At 35.0% G+C, this 21,798-nt stretch overlaps 2 protein-coding genes across 4 annotated transcripts in view; one reads left to right on the forward strand and one right to left on the reverse strand.

Annotated features, from left to right (window-relative positions):
- Nucleotides 1-3: 3 nt before the first annotated feature.
- fbp1a (fructose-1,6-bisphosphatase 1a) lies at nucleotides 4-6,575 on the reverse strand. Its single transcript, XM_073840254.1, has 7 exons — nucleotides 6,261-6,575; nucleotides 4,928-5,090; nucleotides 3,487-3,579; nucleotides 3,253-3,393; nucleotides 2,099-2,236; nucleotides 1,782-1,901; nucleotides 4-636 (listed from the first exon to the last, which is right to left on the reverse strand). The coding sequence occupies exons 1-7, from the start codon at nucleotides 6,428-6,430 to the stop codon at nucleotides 448-450; spliced, it is 1,014 nt and encodes a 337-aa protein (XP_073696355.1). The 5' UTR covers nucleotides 6,431-6,575; the 3' UTR covers nucleotides 4-447.
- A 4,002-nt stretch (nucleotides 6,576-10,577) lies between these two features.
- Nucleotides 10,578-21,798, forward strand: part of kank1a (KN motif and ankyrin repeat domains 1a) — a 69,788-nt gene continuing 58,567 nt past the window's right edge. Inside the window, exon 1 of one of the 3 annotated variants that reach the window (XM_073841136.1) lies at nucleotides 10,578-10,660. The gene's annotated coding sequence lies outside the window, so the exon portion shown is untranslated. The remainder of the gene's footprint in view (nucleotides 10,661-21,798) is intronic. The other 2 variants (XM_073841137.1, XM_073841134.1) reach the window with 2 other exon arrangements.

Consider the following 21,798-nt stretch of genomic DNA (forward strand, 5'->3'; position numbering starts at 1 on the left):
AAGTCTGGTTTCGCAAGAACTTTATTCACAGCTTCCCTCAGTAGGATGCAATAAGGCACAAGTGATTATTTGGTCTTTACAGACAGAAACAAAATCAACTTAAATTCAAATCATCCTCATCGTCGCCATGAACTTGCTTCTGTCTTTTTTGGTCAACAACAATTTCAGCTGCCAATAACACTCTTTGATTGTCTAATGCGGAAAACACCGTGTTTCTCTAAAAACACCCTTAAAGTAAATGTTATACTTTTTCCAGTGTAAAAAAACTTATTCTATTTCTTCATGGAGCTATAAAGTGTATAAAACATTTGGTTTTAGGGGTAGTGAGTTGATGTAGAGGTATTTTGAAAGTAAGAATATACTTTGGTATCTTATTTTGGAGTGTCAACTATATATATATTTATATATATTTATGATTGTGAGTTTTCACATTCTGACTATTGCTCTTCATTTTTGATGTTTCTGAAAGATGGAGATGTACTCCAGCACATCATCAGGGGAACCCATCACCACAGGAACCCGCTGATGGAGGCTCTCTGGCTGGATGTCCAGGATGTTGATTTGCCCTGTGGTGGCCATCCCTCCGGCCTGCTCCATGATGAAGGCCATGGGGTTGCACTCATAGAGCAGTCTGAGCTGAAGAGGATGGAACACATTTACTAATTATTTATTAATTTACTCAAGAATATTTAGTTAGGACCTGCTTCTATTAGTGACTATGTGCTACAGCTCACTCTACAGGCCTTGTTGTGGAAGTGATCAAGTCGATGAAGAAATGCAGGTGAGTGTAAAGTTAAGTTTTCCCACCAAGGTATTTTAATATTATGATATTGTGAAATGATAGCATGGCACAATGTTTTTTACACAAGTATCTAAAGTGTAACTGTAACATATCCGTTTTCACCTCAGATGTTACGGATAAGACAGTAAACACTGACACACCTGTAGATGTGCAACCAAACAAAAGAACTGGAGCAAAGGTCATAAATATACTTTTCATGTCTTCACTTCATTCATGTTTTTCATTGAATAGTAGAGTGTCTCTAAAACTATACAGACACTTTTATGTATATATGTCAACATTACATATCAATTACCACATATAGTCAAACAAAGTGGATTATGTGATAAACTGCCGTGGTTACTCTATATGAGCTTGAGATTAACTCATATAGTCAAAAGTACAAAGGCAGTGCTCTGATATACAGCAGATTATAGTAGATTAATAAGACTAAAGACTGCCCATTATATTTACCCAAAACTAATTATAGCTCATGTTTAACCACTATAGAGACATCAGAGCCAGCAGCAAATTCCAGAAGAACTGGCCGAGGTAAGGCTGCTCTCGGCGGGTTCATGAGTGCTAAGTGGCCGCTGATGCTTTGGAGCTCACATCTCCAAAAACATTAAAGCAAATTTTCAAATAGACATTTCAAATAGTTATCTTTATTAATGAAACACTAATTTGAAGTCTAAACAAGTACATTCGTGCCCAAAAAATTCTTAAAACTACATTCTGTCATGCAAAATAAGTATTATTTATAAAATTATAGATTTGGGCGTCTTCCATTACACTCCCTGTCTGAATTACGCAAGAAGAGTGATACAAATGGTGAAATGGTTGGAGTTCTGATATCACTAGAATATCACACTGCTCTCAGCCATTTAGATTCAAGGACCAGAAGCAACTGTTGTATAAATATATATACTGTTCATGCTGTTCAAATGGTAGTTTAGAAAAGCAAAGTCATGTAAATGTAAACAGTCTTTAGATGAAGTACCTTTCCTTTAGGGCTCTTCACATTTGCAGGGTAAAGGAAGATTCCTCCGTAAACAAGCGTCCGATGCACATCTGCCACCATTGAGCCTACATAACGGGCTCCATAGGGTGCACTGCCATCCTGAACACATTTTAATAGTTATACTATAAACGCGTCCTCTAGTAGATGGATATTTTAATATTATTAATATTTATCTTTCTGATGTACCATGTTTTTGATTATGCAAATGTGATTGCGGTGTATTTGAAATGTGTAAGCTTGTTCAGCTTTTATAATAATTTTATATTTTTATGAAGGAAAACATTTGCATACTGAACCTCCGGAAACTTTTTCTTCTGCAGGTAGTCTGTGACAGCAGGATCAAAATGCTGGGCATAACCTTCATTCAGACTGTAGATGTTGCCTTTCTTCTTAATCGTCACATCTTTGTCAACCAGAATGAACTCACCAATAGCCTGACGTCACAATAAATAGCAAAATAAATCAATTAATGCATGGGTTATTTAGAACCTATTGCCTATGAACAGCATCTGTAATGTTCTGCCATTTACCACAGAAAAAACTAAGATTCGTCCTTAAAGGGAGAGTTCACCCAAAAATGAAAACTCATTAATTACTCACCCTCATGTCGTTCCAAGATCTACAGAACACAAATAAAGATATTTTTAATGAAACCCGGGAGCTTTCTGACCCTCCATAGACAGCGACACAACTACAACGTTCAAGGCCCAGAACGTTAGTAAGGACATTGATAAATAGCCCATGTGACATCAGTGGTTCAACTGTAATGTTATGAAGCTACAAGAACACTTTTTGTGCACAAAGAAAACAAAAATAATGACTTTATTCTACAATTTCTTCTCTTCCATCTCAGTCTTCACAATGCATTCACAAGAGTACAACGTAGATCAGGGGTTCTTAACTCTGGCCCGCAAGATCCATTTTCCTGTATAGTTTAGTTTCAACCTTAATCAAACTAACCTGCCTGTAATTTTCTTGTGATCCTAAAGACCTTGCTGAACTTGTTCAGGTGTGTTTGATAAGAGTTGGAGCTAAACTCTGCAGCAAAATGGATTTTGCATTCCAGAGTTGAGAACTTCTGACGTAGATTCTTGTTATTTTGGTTTTCTTTGCACACAAAAAGTATTCTCATAGCTTTATAACATTACAATTTAACCACTGATGTCACATGGACTCTTTTAATGATGTTCTTACTACCTTTGTGGGCCTTGAACGTGTCAGTTGCATTGCTGTCTATGCAGGGTCAGAAAGCTCTCGGATTGAATCAAAAATATCTTCATTTGTGTAGCGAAGATGAGCAAAGGACTTAAGGGTATCATAACATATCATTTCAAGCTACAAATGATTTACTACACAATTTGTAGACTGAATAAACTGTCCCAGCTGATTCACTGCTAAATGATCCCACAACTGATAACTGTGTGAGTTATGTAGAGTAAAACTGACTCACTGGATCTAACATGAAGCAGTTGACTCCTTGACCAGTGGAGAGGACAATCATGGTGGCACTGCCGTATAGTGCGTATCCAGCAGCCACTATGTTTCTGCCAGGTTGCAGGGCATCCTTCTCAGACGGCTCGCTGTCTGTGCACTGTGAACACAGAAATCATTAAAGTGTGTTCAGGTACTAGGGCAGAATCCACATGGACTGTCATGGCTGTATTTCAGCAAATCTATTAAATACCTTCCTGTAGATGGCAAAGATGGTCCCAATCGAAGCAAGACAGTCAATGTTAGATGAACCATCAAGAGGGTCAAAGCAAACCACGTATTTACCCTTGAACACATGGAAGAAGCTTTGGTTAAATATTAAATATTACTAAAGTAGTGGTGCATCTTATCTTACATAGTCATTTAATGACTAATGATGATGTTGCTCTATTATATGAGGAAATTTGACCTTTCCAAAACCCTTCTCCACCCAACTTCTTATTCAGTTGTCACTCATCCTTAAAACTATATTTATTTATGCCTGGCTTATGTCTGATTGTAAGTCATAATGGTTCCCAAAGCTTTTGACGTATTTCTGAGACTTTTTCAGTTATTTATGATTACAGGATAAGAATAAGGACATTTTATAGAACAAGTTCTCTAGAACTGAGAACTAGAAACATTTACAGTTGAAGTCAAAAGTTTACATACACCTTGCAGAATCTGCAAAAAGTTAATTATTTTACCAAAATAAGACATCATGCAAAATGCATGTTATTTTTTATTTAGTACTGACCTGAATAAGATATCTCACATAAAATACGTTAAAATAGTCCACAAAAGACAATATTATAAAAACTTCTGTTCAAAAGTTTAAATACACTTGATTCTTAATACTGTGTTGTTACCTGAATGATCCACAGCTGTGTTTTTTTTTTTTTTTTAGGGACAAACAGTTAAACTGCCCGCTGTCCTTCAGAAAAATCCTTCAGGTCCCAGAAATTCTTTGGTTTACCTCATTTTTTGTGTATTTAAACCCTTTCCAACAATGACTGTATGATTTTGAGATCCATCTTTTCACACAGAGGACACCTGAGGGACTGATGCTTCAGAAAGAAACACAATGCATTAAGAGCCGGGGGGTGAAAACTTTGAATTTGAAGATCAGGGTAAATTTAACTTGTTTTGTCCTCTGGGAAAAATCTAAGTATTTTCTGTAGCTTCTGAAGTGCAGTACTAAATGAAAAAAATATGATATTTATGCAAAATAAGAAAAATGTTTACATCTTCATTCTGTTCAAAAGTTTACACCCCTGAGCATTAGTGAATGTTTGAACCTTCTGTAATAGTTACATAGTTCCTTTAGTTGTCCTCAGTGTGAAAAGATGAATCTCAGAATCATACAGCCAGCAATGCAGACAAAGGCCTGAATTTCACTACACATACAAGTTAAGATCTTATCTTAGCTGTTAAAATCAGGAGTCACTTAACTAGTCCATGCTCTGCACAGAAAAGGCAAGTCTATCTGGAAACACACTTTTTCATTCTTTGAATCTGTGAACTCATTGGTGAAGTTTTGGCAAACATTTTAAATGAAACAAATGGTGATTAAATGGTTTGGATTAATTAAACTTTTGAAGTAGTTCTTTCCCAGGAAGACAGCAGGTATAATGCCTTACTCATGCAGTTCTTACCCGTCTGTCTGGCTCCACAATGATTGCACTTTCATGTTCCTCAGTGACCAGCACACATGAGGTGAATGAGGATTTGATCATGTTTATGACGAGGTCATTAGAAAGGATGTCCAGCTTCTTAACCTGGTCACCTGTCACATTGGTACTTCCAGCAATGCCATACCTGTCAGAAATGTTCCTTATGAGTTATGAGTTGAATCATATCGGAGGAACTAAAGTTTTTTTTTTTTAAGTTTTGTTTCTCAATGCTTGCTCATAGAACTGCAATATCTGTCATATAAAGCAATATCACACAGTACAATAGCATTGTTTGCATAAATAACATAAAAATACTGAAGAATTTCCAAACTTGTGATATAAAGGGCTGCATTTCATTTTTTTTTTCAAGGCCCAGCCCAGAAATACCAACTTCAGTTTTTTCTGTTGCCATTTCCCAACACTATGTCAACATTGTTCAGTTTCAAAACCCAAGCTAACATAAAAGAAAAAACTAATCAAGAAAAAAAAATCTGCATAATCTAGCAAGTCTACATGAGCAATTGTGCAGGATAACAACATTTTTCATCAAAAAACTTGTTAAACCTGTCAAGGTTTTAATGTCCAGGTCATATTTCACTCAAAAAAAGAAAGAAAGAAGAAATTATATAGCAATAGCCAAAAATATATTGTATAGCTAAAAATTGTAAATTTTTATTTTATGCAAAAATCAATAGGATATTAAGTAAAGATCATGTTCCTTGATAATATTTTGTACATTTCCTACCATAAATATATCAAAACTTAATTTTTGATTAATATAAATTCCTAAGAACTTTATTTGGACAACTTTAAAGGTCATTTTATCAATATTTCGATTTTTTTTGCACCCTCAGATTTTAGACATTCAAATAGCCAACTTTTGTCCTATTCTAACAAACCATACATAAATGGAAAGCGTATTCATTGCATACACCTCAATTTAAAAAAGAGGTTTTGTGGTCCAAGGTCACATATGCATCCTGATGTTTTAATTATTGGCATAATTTTCAATGGCGATTACAGTAATACATTAGGCTATTTTTGCAATAAAACAATGCCATTATAAATTATATTTTTAAAATAAAAATTATATCAAATGAAATTACAGTAAGTGCAACCATGATGTATACATGTTATGCAAGAAAGAAAGAAAAAAAGAAAAAAACTTATTGATAACTTTATTTGATTTTTACTTGGACAATTTCTTGACATGTTTCTTGTGTTTTTATATTAAAAATAAGCAAACGTTTAGCAACTAATGTTTTTGCATCCAAAACTTTATGGAGTCCCAATCGACTGTGCATAACATACTCACAGGTGCGCGATACCTGCTTTCCTGACAGCGCAGGAGATGGCTTTTACAGCCGTGCACATCGCGTTTAGGAGTGTTGTCAGCTCGCCCGTGCCTTTGGCTTTTCTGCCCTGTTCAAGCAGAAATCTCGTCAAAGTCACGACATTTGTGTCGAAAGATCCCCGGTCTGACATGACTACAGATTTCAAGATTCTTGCTGATGTAAAAAAGTACCGCTGCTGTATCAATAATATGTCTAATATGTGCAACTCATCCACTCGCGGAAACAAAAATATGTAGACGGAAATGCTGCGGAAAGGGGTGTTCGGAGAGCTAAACCAATGAGAAGTGCACAGCCAGAGGCTCAGAGGTGTGACCGACTGACTGCGTGGAAGTTTCAAAACAATGTTGCTTTGTGGAAACGGGGGGTGTGGATGAAAGCCCCCCTCATGCCTGGTCTGTGCTGTGTCATCATGATCATGGATTTGAGTTTGACACAGTGAAGAGCTGAGGTAAATGCTACACAATGGGAGAAGCAGTATAGGGTGAATGGAGGCACGTCTATTAACTATTTAATTTCGACTCCCTGCTGGAAAAAAACAGTAGAAACAATCACAGAAATTCAAATGGTTTCCACTACAAATACCGTTTGGCTAACCACAAACGCCTTTTGTTCCTCAGACAGTTTTTTTGCACTCTTCTCGTTGATTTTTTATCACTTTTGGCAGTCTAATAGTACTCCAAAACATGACAATAATTGACCATTTCAGCAGCAATACATTCTTACATTCTGTGCCGCCAATATGGCCGACTGATGATGCGTCATAAAAACACTCTTTTCCTTTCAGATTTAGTTTAACAAGCCACCAACAGATGACCAATTACCAGTAGAGACCAACAGGCACCATTACAGTTTCCATTAAAATCTGTACAATTCCCATTATAACCAGTAAAACCATTACTGTGGCTATATTCAGCAAAATATGCACGTTTTGTTCAGTTCAGTGTTATTGTTTACATTCAGTGCTGCCAATATGGCTGATTGATAACATGGTGTCGTGAAAACACTCTATTGGTGGCTTGTTAAAACTACTTAATCCTAATGGAATATGTCCCAAAACACACTACAGAAAAACCTTTTTAATAGTTTTAATTAGGGCTGCACGATTAATCGCACAATGTTTTAAGGCGCGTTTAGTCAATGAAGCCGGTACTTTGATTAGTAGTAAATCTCCATCACGTGCGTTCAGGCGATTTGGCGTAGCTTGTCAGTGATTTACGTCTCTGTGTATTAATGCACGTTTTGTTCAATTCAGTGTTATTGTTTTCATTCAGTGCTGCCAATATGGCTGATTGATAACATGGTGTCGTGAAAACACTCTATTGGTGCCTTGTTAAAACTACTTAATCCTAATGGAATATGTCCCAAAACACACTACAGAAAAACTTTTTTTTAATAGTTTAATGATTAAACGTTAATTGTTTGTAATGTTTGTAGTAGTATTTGTAGTGGTATTTGTAGTATTTGTATCGGGGGGGTTTTCAGCAGGGATTTCTAACCAAATTTTTACGTTTTAGTGGTCTAAAAAAAGTGAATGAATTTTTGTGTTTGTTGGTTTAGCTTGTCTCCCATACTAGTCAGACTGGTTTGTTAGGTAGTTTTAGAGAGGCTTTAGGCACTTTTTTCAGTTTGGCCAACCACAAACATCTTTTGTTCCTCAGACAGTTTTTTGCATTCTTCTTCTTGATATATTATAATGTTTGGCAGTCTAATAGTACACCAAATGTTTTTCCTGGTCCAATGATTAATACAGCCCAAAACATGGCAATAATTGACCATTTTCAGTGGCAATATTCAGCGAAATATGCAAGTTTCATTTAGTTCAGTGTCATTATTTACATTCAGTGCTGCCAATATGGCCGACTGATGACATGGCGTTGTGAAAACACTATTGGTGGCTTGTTAAAACCACTAAATCCTAATGGAATATGTCCCAAAGCACACTACAGAAAAACATTTTTAATAGTTTTAATGGTTAAAAACTGATAATGTTTGCATTTGTAGTGGACACCATTAGAATTTGTGATGGTTATTATTTTTTTCAGCAGGGATTTCTGACCAAATTTTTGAGTGGTCTTAAAATAGTTTTTTTTTTTTTTTTTTGTGTGTGTGTTTGTTGGTTTGAGCTTATCTCCCATACTAGTCAGTCTGGTTTGTTAGCTGGTTTTAGAGGCTTTAGGCACTTTTGCCTCTGTTTTTATTCAGTTGTTGTTCTGTTCTCATCGTAAACTTAAACTAAAGGTCAACCAACAAATAGAGTGGTTCCCCTAAGACATAAAACACTTACATACATACTTATGTATGCAAATGGAACAATTACTGTGATATACTTCAGACATGTCTCTGATACAGACAGTATAAAAAGTAGGCAGTAACACTGCAAAGTAATGGGCTATATATGCGGTTTACAATAGAGGGTTTGCACTTACGTCATGGTTTTGTCAGTTACCTGGATGTACAGCCGTATTGGAGATACTCAGATGTAAACAACAGCATGGATTGCATGGTTAATGTATACTGAATAAATTGTTCTGCTAATTTATGCTGGCTAAACCTTGGAAAAAACACGTGGAAGCTGTTAAATCATATGAAGAAGGATTTAGTAAGTCAGAAGGGGTGCGATATTTTGACAAACTAAAGTTAATAGGTGGTAAAGATACGCAGTATTTTTCCAACACTACATGTATGCAAGAGATGAACATTTACTGAGTTATACGTCAGACATTTCTCTGACACAGACAGTATAAATAGTAGCAAGCAATACTGTGAACTTGGCTATATGCAGTTTACAATCAGAGCTACATTGGCTATAAGAAATTATTATTGCAATTATAGCAGTGAATATTCAGCGTTTGCCGTATAATGAGAAAGATGAATGACAGAGTGTTTTGTAAGCATAGCTGTTTCAGATAGGATTTCCCACGTGCTTCATTAATTTCTGTTTTTTTTTTGTATTGTGGCTCCATAGTTAACTACCTAAAGTAACCACTAGAGGTCAGTCTTGATTTAGTGTTAGGATTCAAATAGCCTGTCGTTCCTCGCTGAGAAGAATTGTTAAGGTCCCATTTTAGCATTAACTTTAAATAATTACAAACAAAAACATTAAAATAGACTGAATTCTCAGTCATAGCAAAATGCTATTTGCCAATGTTAAATGTATTAATAAAGAGCAAGCTATAGGAGCAAGCTACCTCTATTCAAGAAATAACTACTGGTTGTTGATGGTTTGTTTGAAAGCACCCAAAATGCAGTTAGACGTTTTAATATTTTCCGAAATTATTTTATACTTTAGAAAATATGAATTCCCTACATTAAGCCATACATCCCACATTAACCAAGATTAGCCAAAAAAGATGGGAAAAAGTGGATGTTCCAGGTAGTGCAAAAAACACTACAAAAACAAACAAATAAATTAAAAAATGCTTTTTTTTTTTTTTACTTTTTTTGTCTCGTTTCCAGCCAAGATATCAAAAAATTCTTAAATCAAGAAGGATTTTCTAGACAAAAAAATGGTCTTGTTTTAAAAAAAAAAGTCAAAATTAAAGTTATATTATAAAAAAATTCTTCTTGATTTATTTTTTTTTTATATCTGGGCTGGAAACAAGACAAAAATCTAAGTAAAAAAAAAACATTTTTGCAGTGTATTAAATGTGTATATACATTTTCAATAGGGCATTTTATAATTCAGCTATTAAAATGTCTTATGTGAACGATTATTTATTTATTTATAACAAGCAATGTTACGATCCCTTCTATTTTGTTAAAATTATTATTAATAATTATTAACATTTTACAGATTCTGCAAGGTGCAAGTCAACCGTTGACCACAACAGTATCTCTAAATGAAGTAAGTGTCAAAACAAAATGAGTGCAACACAGTATTAATTAAAACAGTGTGGGAACAAGAGAACATTCAAGTTAAAGTTTTGGGTCTCATTAAATGCTCAACATTTAGTAAAACCAACATAAAGCAAAGTTCATAATCATAGCCTATTGTTAGCATGACTTGAGGAAGAAGTTAAAATGCCCCTGAAGAAATCTAACGACCCCAGCTATTTAACTTAAAACATAAACCATTATAATCCTTTAACTGAAACATATAACACGTGGATGACTTTGAGTGGCCCTGCTTATATAGTAAGCAGCACTAAGAGTAAGAGGAGCACCTGCCTTTGTGTACTCAGTTATTTTTACGTCACGCTCTCACGTCAGGGAACATGTATTGTGCCTCGGGTCGAGTTCAGTACGATTCGTGCTGCTCTTGTGCGCATGAGCGAAGAGGACACTTCACAGGGACTTTTACAAAGGGAGCGCAGGGACGGGAGAGGGACGGATAAACAAACTTCTTTGGAAAAAATAAAAGGTAATTCATTGTTCTGTTTTAAAAACCGCTGGCCGCATCCTTATAAACTAGACTTTATCGCTCACTTCAGGGCGCGTGTGAAACCTGATCCAGCAACTACAACAGGTCTGCAAACACTTGTCTTTCTGTGGGGACATGTTAAACTGATGAATTTGGTCTCAGGGTGAATAAATAAGAAAATAATTAAATTCTGACAATGATATAAGAAAGACTGTGTCTGAGCTGCAGAAGTAAACGACTGAATGCGGTGGAGGATTGTAGGTAGGTGTGCATTGGTCGTGCGACTCTTGTTACTTGTCGCAAGATAAGAGCTACAGTATATAATTTTAATGGTTAACAGGTTCAGATCTTTGTGGGCAAAAGAGTTTCCTTCAGATGTTGTGTGATGAGACTACAGTAGTGGGATGTTTTGTGATTTCGTGTTTGGTCACACCTGTTCGATATACTAGATGGAAATATTTTTTGCAACCATGCAAGTCTTGAAGCAAGCGTTACATATTTCTGAGACACGGTGTGGTTTAAGTAGTTTATCTATTTGTTAATAATGTTACGTTGTTTGCTACATGGTAGGGTCTTACACTCTTAAAAATAGTGGTGTTTTTGTGGTGATGCCATAGAACAACATTTTTGGTTCCCTGAAGAACCTTTCAGAGAACAGTTCTTAAAAGAACCACGTTGAGGAACAATCTAAAGAACCTTTAAGAAGTTTCGTCATGGAACAGTCGATGCCAATAAAGAACCTTTATTTTTAAGAGTGTAGGTAGGTTTGGTTTTCATAACTGTGTACCTATAGGAGTACTCAAGGTCTTTCAAGGTATGTAGCTCAGTGTTTTGTCTCTCTAACTTAGAATAACCTTGCGTCTGTTAGAAATTAATTTGTTTTCAATGTTTAGGACTTAACCATGCACTGCGTAAGTGAATGTCAAGTACAAAGACTGCTAGTGTTGGAACTGCAATATGGGTTGTGTAACACTAATAGAAAACAGAAATTTGACAATTTGTGCTAGAAGTTTATGTTAAAACTTAGTTTGCTAAAATAATTTTGATGTATAAACCTCTGACACCTCGGTCATGTACGATACAGAGGTCAAAAATGTAATTTTGAAAAGCCCTTATGTCTTTCCAAACCTATATGAATTACTTCTGCAAAACACACAAAAAAGCTATTTTGAAAAAATTGTACATTAGTCAAGATTTTTAATGTTTTTAAAGAGGTCTCTTCTGCTCACTAAGCCTGCTTTTATTTGATCCGAAGTACAGAAAAAAAATACAATTTTGAAAAATATTTACTATTTAAATAACTGTTTTCTATTTGAATATATTTTAAAATGTGATTTATTTCTGTGATTTCAAAGCTAGTGTTGGAACTGCAATATTGGTTGTGTTACACTAATAGATAACAGGAATTTGACAATTTGTTTTCTAAAATATTTTTGATGTATAAACCTCTGACACCTCAGTCATATGTGATACAGAGGTCATGTTTAAAAGTGCATAACATTTTTTTTTACCTATGTAGCTCATTTTTATTAGGTTAAAATGATTGTTACTACATTCCCCACCCAAAACAATAAAAAAAATCCCTCATATACATAAAGTCGAGGGAATTTCGAAACTCTTCAGATGGAGCTTCAATCCTCAGGTCACTTGACAGGATGTAATTATGATGGTCGCCCTTCCTGTGCAGATTTCAGGAACTGATTTTCGCGATAACCTTTAAATGTCTGCTATCCTAAAGCTGGTGGTTTTGGTCATTGAACGGCCATTTAATGAAAGTCATATTATGTTTTCACTACGGAATGTATCATAATATCATAAGTCATTATCCAGGCATATGCATTCCTAGTCGTAGTACCAAAGTCTGCTTTTTATCTAAAAATATACTGAAAACTAACATAATAGTGCATATAAAATAGAAGGCCGCTTAATGAGTTAAAGTTCATCCTAAGTGACCTAACAATAAACCGTGGCAAAGACTAGACAGTGTAGCGTCATATAAATATAATATTCCATCAGGGTAACTCACGTGACACTGAAGCAATTACATAAACATTCACTAAAAAATGTGAAATGTAACACGAAACACCCTAATGTAAATGAGAAAAAAAAAACCTTAATTTATATTTTTTGTCTCCAAGAGTCACATATTTTACCAAAACAGTACATGTATTAAATACTTGCAGACAACGAATTAACATTTTGTTTCCTGTAGCATTTTTTCATTATTTTTACTTTTTGCACTTAGAAGGCTTTTAGTCAGAAACACTGAAATATAACATGTGCATTGTGTGTGCGGTGTTGGCATGCTCATTCTTCCAGGTTGGCATCATTGCCATGTACAGTCTGTGAAAGACTCTCACAAAGACATTATTATGCTCTAGTGAAAAGGATTGTCAGCGACCTACAAATATCACTGTCAGAAATGAAACCTCTGTTTGGCGAATCTGAAACAAGGAGCCCTTTCCAAGTATCATTTATTGGATGCATTCACCCATCATTTCAACAGCAGACAATTTTTACATTCTTCTTTGTTGGCGTCCTCTGCTATTCCAGTTGCACTCCTCAAGAAGTCTTTGACCTCTTAAACCTGTGTCAGTATATTTTGTACAGGCCTAATCCAGAGGAAAATTGGCATATCCACGGGGTGTTGAATGTGTGCGGTTCTGCTCTGAGACTATGAATGGAAGAAGGCTTTGTGATGCCGAGACATCTTTTGGAGGTAGTCCCAGTTGTTTAAAGAGGGAACTGTTTCAAGATGAAAGTCTTCTAAAGCCTCCTTTCACCAATGACATAATGAAAGACCATATTAAAGAATGCAAGATCCCTGTCTGCCTTTATGCTTGCTTTGCAGAGGGATTCTTATTGTTAAAAGTGAGAAGGCTAGAACATTTCTTTGAAGTTGAGATCATGGGTGGCAATGTGTCTGTTTCAAATGAGAAGAGGTTGGTATGTGCATGCAGTGTGCATCTGTATGTGAATTTCACTTCCTGTCCATGTGAATAGAATACATGCTGTCAATTCGAAAACAATAGGATGGCTCTATATACGCATTGTGTCTCTCGTTAAATATTTATCCTGTTCTATTTGTTTTGTACCAACATGCATTAGTTAGCAACAGCAGGCTTGGTTTCAGAAATAAAACCCTAAGAATTAAAAGGGATAAATTGTAAAAAAGAAATGTTTTAATGTTGTAAAAAGAAGTCTCTTCTGCTCACCAAGCCTGCATTAATTTGATCCAAAGTACAGAAAAAACTGTAAAATTTGGAAATATATTTACTATTTAAAATAAATGTTTTCTATTTGAATGTATTTTAAAATTTAATTTATTCCTGTGATTTCAAAGCTGAATTTTAGCATCGTTACTCCAGTCACACGATCCTTCAGAAATCATTCTAATATTTTGATTTGCTGCTCAAAAACATTTATTATTATTATTATTATTATTATTATTATTATGCTGAAAACAGCAGAGTATAATTTTTCAGGTTTCTTCGATCTTTGAAAGTTCAGAAGAACAGCATTTATCTGAAATTAAAATCTTTTGTAACATTAAATGTCTTTATCATCACTTTTGATCAATTTAAAATATCCTTGCTAAATAAAATTTATAATTTCTATGATTTCTTTCTCAAAAAAAAAAAAATATATATATATATATATGTGACCCTGGACCACAAAACCAGTCATAAGGTCAAATTTTACAAAACTGAGATATATACATCACATGAAAGCTATAAATAAGCTTTCTGTTGATATATGGTTTGTTAGGATAGGGCAATATTTAGCCGAGATACATCTATTTGAAAATCTGAAATCTAAGGGTGCAAAAAATCAAAATACTGAGAAAATCACCTTTAAAGTTGTCCAAATTAGGTTCTTAGCAATGCATATTACTAATCAAAAATTACATTTTGATAGGTTTACAGTAGGAATTTTACAAAAAAAATCTTCATGGAACATGATCTTTACCTAATTTCCTAATGATTTTTGACATAAAAGAAAAATCAAAAATTTTGACCCAAACAATGTATTTTTGGCTATTGCTACAAATATACCCCAGCGACTTAAGACTGGTTTTGTGGTCCAGGGTCACATATATTCTGACTCTAAACTTTTGAATGGAATTTCAGATAAATGCTGATCTTTGGATCTTTCTATTTATTAAAGATTCCTGAAAAATGTACTCTACTGTTTTAAATATTGATGATAATTTTTGAACAGCAAATTAGCGTATTAGAATAATTTCTGAAGGACCATGTGCCACTAAAGACTGGAGTAATGGTTCTGAAATTTTGCTTTGATCACAGGAATAAATTACATTTTTAAATATATTCAAATAGAAAACAGTTATTTTTATTGGTAAAAATTGTACTGTTATAGTTCTACTTTGAATTAAATAAATGCAGGCTTGCTGAGCAGAAGAGACTTCTTTAAAAAACAATAAAAAAAAATCATACTGTTCGAAAACTTTTGACTGGTAGTGTACATACAATAAAAATCCATCAAGTCCAGATTGTTTAGACATTCTTCGAAATATCTTCTTTTGTGTTTGCATACCGGTTTTCCAATGTAGAAATATTTGGATGTGTATGTCCAGGCCTTTATGGACATATGGCAGAAGCCTCCTCAATTTGCACCTTGCTGAGAAAGCTTTGCACGTGGGGATCAAAGCTCAGTTCATGGTGAAGGGAACTGTCACCTACATCTCTCTCTCTCTCTCTCTCTCTCTCAAGCTGTAAACTCCACACTGCCTCCTGTTTATACAGAGGAAATTACTTCCACTTTGCTGCTTGGTTGGAACTGTTTGCAAACCTAATCTACCCCTTTACCATCGCTCCAAGCCTACCGAACATCTCTAGCATAGAGAATCTCTCACTATATTGACCTTATATAACATGACCTTTGAGGCTGGTTTCTATTTTAGTTGTTTGTAAAGTTTGTTATTGACAAATTAAGATTTTGTAATTCTGTTTTTATTACTTCCTGGTCAATATATGTGTCATTCAAACGTTTGAGGTTGGTAAGATTCGTTCTAAGACGCTGCTTTGGTGCTCAAGAAACATTTCTTGTTATTGTCAATGTTAAAAAGTAATTGTAACAGTGATACAGTTGAAGTCAAAAGTTTACATACACTTAGCAGAATCTGCAAAATGTTAATTATTTTACCAAAATAAGAGGGATCATACAAAATGCATGTTATTTTTTTTATTTAGTACTGACCTGAATAAGAAATTTCACATATTTACATATAGTCCACAAGAGAAAATAATAGAATTTATAAAAATGAAAGGTTCAAAAGTTTACATACACTTGATTCTTAATACTGTGTTGTTACCTGAAAGATCTACAGCTGTGTTTTTTTTTTTTTAGTGGTAGTTGTTCATAAGTCCCTTGTTTGTCCTGAATAGTATGACAGAAACTGCTGCTGTTCTTCATAAAAATCCTTCAGGTTTCTACAAATTCATTTTTTTTTTTTTTTGTGAGATTTATTTTGTGTATTTGAACCCTTTCCAACAATGACTGTATGATTTTGAGATCCATCTTTTCACACTGAGGACAACTGAGGGACTCATATGCCACTATTACAGAAGGTTTAAACACTCACTGATGCTTCAGAAGGAAACACGATGCATTAAGAGACGGGGTTGAAAACTTTTGAACAGAATGATGTGTACGTTTTTCTTATTTTGCCTAAATATTATAGATTTTTTAAAATTTAGTACTGCCCTTCAGAAGCTACAGAAGATGCTTACATGTTTCCCAGAAGACAAAATAAGTTAAATTTACCCTGATCTTCAAATTCAAAATGTTTTCACCCCCAGCTTTTAATGCATTAGTTTTCCTTCTGGGGCATCAGTGAGCATTTGAACTTTCTGTAATAGTTGCATGTGAGTCCCTCAGTTGTCCTCAGTGTGAAAAGATGGATCTCTCAAAATCATACAGTCATTTCAGCACAAAAATGTTGAAAAATCAAAGAATCTGTGGGACCTGAAGGATTTTTCTAAAGAACAGCGGGCAGTTTAACTGTTCAGGACAAACAAGGGACTCATGAACAACTATCACTATAACTTAGGGCTGGGCGATATGGCTGAAAACTATATCACGATATCAGTGTTTCATATCGGTCGATATCGATAATTATTGATATTTTTATGACCCATTTAAAATAAGGACCAGGAGAAAAATATATTACACTCAAGCATTTTTATTTTAAACTTAACCTGCCTCTGATCATAATCCCCTCAGTTATTAAGACAGAAATGTCAACAACCATGGAAAACTCAAATAATTAAAATGTAAACAAAGTCTAAAGTCACAATATACACCTAATTATCTCTTAATCCTCAATTCAAACCCCATTCATTGTTGATGAAGTGAATGGTCAAGCTAATGTATGGCCCAGAAGTACGGCTGGACCACAGGTCAGAGGTTGTTGCAAAGTACAACACAATCTTTTCTCTTGTGTCTTCTTCACAAACAATTACAATCTTTTTTTTTTTTTTCAGAAATTCTTGTTTTAATTTTTCTGATAATCAAATGAAAGCAAAATCAGATTTATTTTTAAAAATAAAAATAAATGGAGCTTTACTTTTTAAAATTAATGCATAGAAGAAAAATTATATTCAGTTAAAAAAAGGTTTAATAATAACAGTATTTTTTCAACAATTAAGTGGTGACTCTATATTTTATTTTTTATCATATTGTTCTGTTACATGTTAAACCGTACTTTTATTTTGACAGGTTGTCGTGAAGTTTCAGTGTGTAATACAGAATGAATGATGCTAGTTTAACTAATGAAACGGTAAAATTGACCAAAAGTGACAATAACAGCAGCTTTGGAGATGTATTATGGAGTTTTTTCTGTTCATGTTAGATGCAAAGGCCAAAAATTAGCGGGAGCGTCACGTGTGCAGTATGCGTGTAGTGAAAATAAAACGCGTCTCCTCAATTCATTCATATAGAGGCAAACGGAACATGCAGGATTCTTATTGAAAAGGTGTTTTTGCATTTCAGTTTTCACAGACACTAGTCCATATCGCGATCTGAATTAATTAACAGACAAACTTTTGATTTATTGGTCCGAAAATCGGTCCGAAATCAAATGCCGTCGTGTAAATCAGATAAATAACATAAGGCTATTTAGTTTGTTTAATACAACAACATGGACCCGTTCTGTATGAAAGATAACCTTAACTTCTATTGTGATCTGGCGCTATGAACTGAACGTTAAAGGGGGGCTGGGCAGGCCGACCAAGAATACAAAATATCGAACGTTTTATCGAACACATTTTTTATTGATATCGATCTCTTGTCTATCGCGATATATATCGTTATCGTTTTATCGCCCAGCCCTACTATAACTATCAAAAGAAAATCATACTTGCCCCAAACTTTTGAACGGTAGCAGCTCTGTCTTCAATTTAATTCACTGGCTAGTAGTGTATGCTCTGTTGTCACAATTAAAAATGCAATCGTGTCTGTTTAAATGATTTAAAAGTTATAAATTTGAGTTACTCATTCAGTTACAATAAGCGAAGTTACTCGATATTAGTCAACTTGCCATCGTCTAATAATTATTTCTTAGTAGTGAATGCTGCTTTCTATCTCCTCAAAGTAGAACACATGATTCTTTATGACTTCCTGATGGAAAACATGAGTTGTTTGCATTTTAAAATGCTAATTGCCCTCATTTCCGTGCAGTTTAGTGTATGTTCTTTCCCTTGGTGGATCTGCACGTGCATTTTGAAATTAAATCAGTCATTTTGCACCTGTTTTTGTCCTGCTAGCCTGAGGGAGGGGTATATATTCAAGGAAGAGACTGGGGTACAGGGCAATTAATGTCAAGAGGCAGGAGGTCCTGGTCTTTTGTTGTTGTTAACTGGTCGTATCCAATCAGAGACCATCACACTGGCTTGTTGGACAGTATTCAAGACACTCATGCTGACTAGAATCAAGACAGACTCCAGAATGACTTTTTGTTTTGGATGCTGTCTAGACGTTTGTGTTTACATATTAATTAGGAATTCATTATATAGTTGAGTCCTGTGGGAACTTCCTTGTATTATTTCCTGTTATTAATTTAATGTTTGAAAACAAATGGATGCGATTGGCAATGTTTATGGAATTCCACTTTGGTTTTTGTATTAAAAAAAAGTTTGTTTAGTTTTAAATTAATTAGAGAAACTTTCCTTACAGCTTTGCCTTGAGCATCTAAGAAAGCGCTTCAAAAAGAACCCCCAACTGAATATAACTTTCTTTGGTCAGTGGTAGTATCAGTGCATTGTTTTCCATCTTGCTTACGAAAGAGTAATTAGCATAGCCGCGGGAACGTATTTTGAGCAGGGGGGGGCTGAGAGAAAAAAAAAGTTTTCTGTAGTCTACCTTTTATGTAATGCTTTTACACAATGCAAATAGGCCATATTTACAAATATAACAAAAGACGGCAATCTCAACACGTTTTCAGTGGCGCAACTGATAATACGTGTAAAATATTGTTTTTGACGCGGGAGACCCGAGTTCGCGTCCGCCTTTTGGTGAAATCATTTTCGAAATCGTCTCCCTTTTCACTTAGGCTATATCACATCGGAAAGTCATTTGTTTTTAATAAAAATGTATGAAATAAACTTAAATACGGAGTTTAATTTATTAAGGCATACCTCATACAATGGATTTGACTGAGTGTGACGTGCTCTGAAAAGTGCAAAGACATACTCGCTGAATTAGAGACGGTAAATGTGGCTTTTTTTATAGAAATAAAATACATTTAGTTCAGTTGAACATGGGAGGCTACAGATCTGAGGGAGCGCAGCGAGTCTGTTCCAAGCAGCTCTGAGCCGCAGGAGTGATATGTGACGAGAATGATGCGAAATGACTGGTGGCGGATCCAAAAGCAAGATAACTATTGTTAATAAACCTGTAATTTCTTCATTTAAAATAAATGAGCTGGTCTTTATCGTTGCTGTGTTTTCATAAAAAATAACGGTGAACCACAAATTAAGCATTCGTTTAAAAAAAGGGAAACCTTATTTATTTGGGGGTAGATCTGCTTCCTTATCCGACTGATCCAATATTATCTGTCTGCTCAAGTCTCAGTCTATTTTTATTTTGTTTGGAAATGCGTTTTTGCGCCGTGTTGGTTGGTGTAGGCTATTTTTAATCTTCAATGACGGATGCGGTGACGTCACGCGACAATTATTGTCATTGTATTGTATTTCCAATAAATTTGAATGAATATTCGAATTACTAAAAATAGTTTTTGTCCTTTTTTGTTACAAATTTTACATTTATTTATTTTTAGCACCGCACCCCCAGCACCCCCATTTTTTCTTTAGCTCCGAGCCAGGGGGTGCTGCAGCACCCTCAGCACCCCTACTTCCCGCGGTAATGGTAATTAGTGAAGACTTTTAATTAAAATAATAAAATATAGGAAAATACCTTGATGTATCAAATCTGGGTAACACAAATTTGTTGGCTGTCGCTGAATGATTACAATTGGGTCACAGACTTTCACTACTTTGTAAAATTTGTCCTTTAGATTGAATGACATCCTGCGTTCTGACACTCAATCCAAAACACTGGATTAAGAGGAACACCTGGTCATTTGACGGTTCTTCTATTTAGCTAGAAGCATTCCAGTAAAATAGAGAAACAAAGGATCAGGTTTACTTCATCCCAGAGAGCTCACAGCACTTTAAGGTCATTCTCCTGAGATTATGTGGCTGTCTAACACACTGACTTTATTGTAGTCTGTTTTGAAGTTTTGGATTGAGTAGGAGGTTGAGAAACACTTTAAGCATCCATCCACTGGCTCATATTTACATGTTGTACATGGATAAATATGAATACAGCCATTTACAACACAAGTTGGCTTTTTTCCATTTTCTTCATCACATTTTATTGTTATTCTACAGAGGATGTTTCAGAGTCCAACTTGAAATACGATTGTAAGCCCTTTTCTTTTTTTATAATGTCAGACCATGCTATGGTCAATTGTCTTGAGCTTGAGTGAAGTTTCTTTTGTTAGGAGGACAGAAGCCCGCTGATCGTGTTCAGCTTTGAGGTTTCAATGAGTGAAGCTCTTGTCATTAACATCTGCTGGAATGAAGGACCAGGCTTTTGTGTGACTGCCATGTCCTTTCATTTTAGAGGTCTGACTGTAGGGGTGCACTGTCTTTAACTTTGAATGCAAACAGAATGCATCCGGATGCCGTAATTGAAAGTTATTTTTAAAACTGACAGATTGAGACATATGGTGGCCTCTAGTATTTATTTCATGCATGTAAGTGGGTGCTGACATCTCTTCGCTCTTCATGTGTAAAACTGCTAGCAACATGATGCAGATGTTCAAACTTATCAGGTTTATCTACGAAATTTCTATGTACTAAGCTGCATCTTATCTTTATTGTATATTATGTAAAATAAGGTAGATATATTCCACAAGTAGCAATGTAAAGAACTCTTCAGGTGACAAGGAGGGAGGGAAAACAGGCACTGAGCAAAGATGCAGCTGAGAGTAGTGGGTGCAGAGGAAAAACTCCTACTTTCTCAAAGTGTCAGTTGTTTCACAAAAGTCTTTTTGTTTTTCATGACATGCGACATACCCACATTTGTAAGTGACATTCATTTTTGTAAACATGATTGAGAAGTCTTAAAGGAGAAGTTTACTTCCAGAACAAAAATTTACAGATAATTAACTCACCCCCTTGTTATCCAAGATTTTAATGTCTTAACGACATACCCTAACAGTCATAAACCGGAATACACAGAGTTCATGCAGAGCTAGACAAGATGAGCATTTGAGGTTAAAAAGTATATAAATTGTAGTGGATTTATTGATTCATTAACTGTATATTATGCTGCTGCCACACAGATCTAATATAAACAAGCAATTTCTTTCCCAGCTGTTTACCTTCACAAACATGTTTTTTGACAGTTTAAGCGCAATAAGACATGAAAGAGAACTTTTAAGTTTAGTACTAGTAAGTTTAATACTCACGTGTCGTGTAACAGCCGCTTTCCATGCGCATGCTTTGGATGTCTGCAGTTACTAAATTGTATATTAGGGCCCAGTTTCATAGACAGGGCTTAGCCTAAGCCAGCATTAGGCCGTAGTTCAATTAAGACTTTTAAGTAATTTT

This window comes from Garra rufa, chromosome 5 (genome assembly GCF_049309525.1).
Source record: "Garra rufa chromosome 5, GarRuf1.0, whole genome shotgun sequence".
NCBI classification, from domain to species: domain Eukaryota; kingdom Metazoa; phylum Chordata; class Actinopteri; order Cypriniformes; family Cyprinidae; genus Garra; species Garra rufa.

Bases quoted from the DNA above. Each gene is read 5' to 3' on its own strand.
- fbp1a (XM_073840254.1), bottom strand. From the start codon at position 6,430: ATGTCAGACCGGGGATCTTTCGACACAAATGTCGTGACTTTGACGAGA. The intron at 5,091-6,260 runs GTGAGTATGTTA...CATTTCTGACAG, and splicing joins AAAGCAGGTATCGCGCACCT to GTATGGCATTGCTGGAAGTA. The intron at 2,237-3,252 runs GTGAGTCAGTTT...TTGTGACGTCAG, and splicing joins ACTGCTTCATGTTAGATCCA to GCTATTGGTGAGTTCATTCT.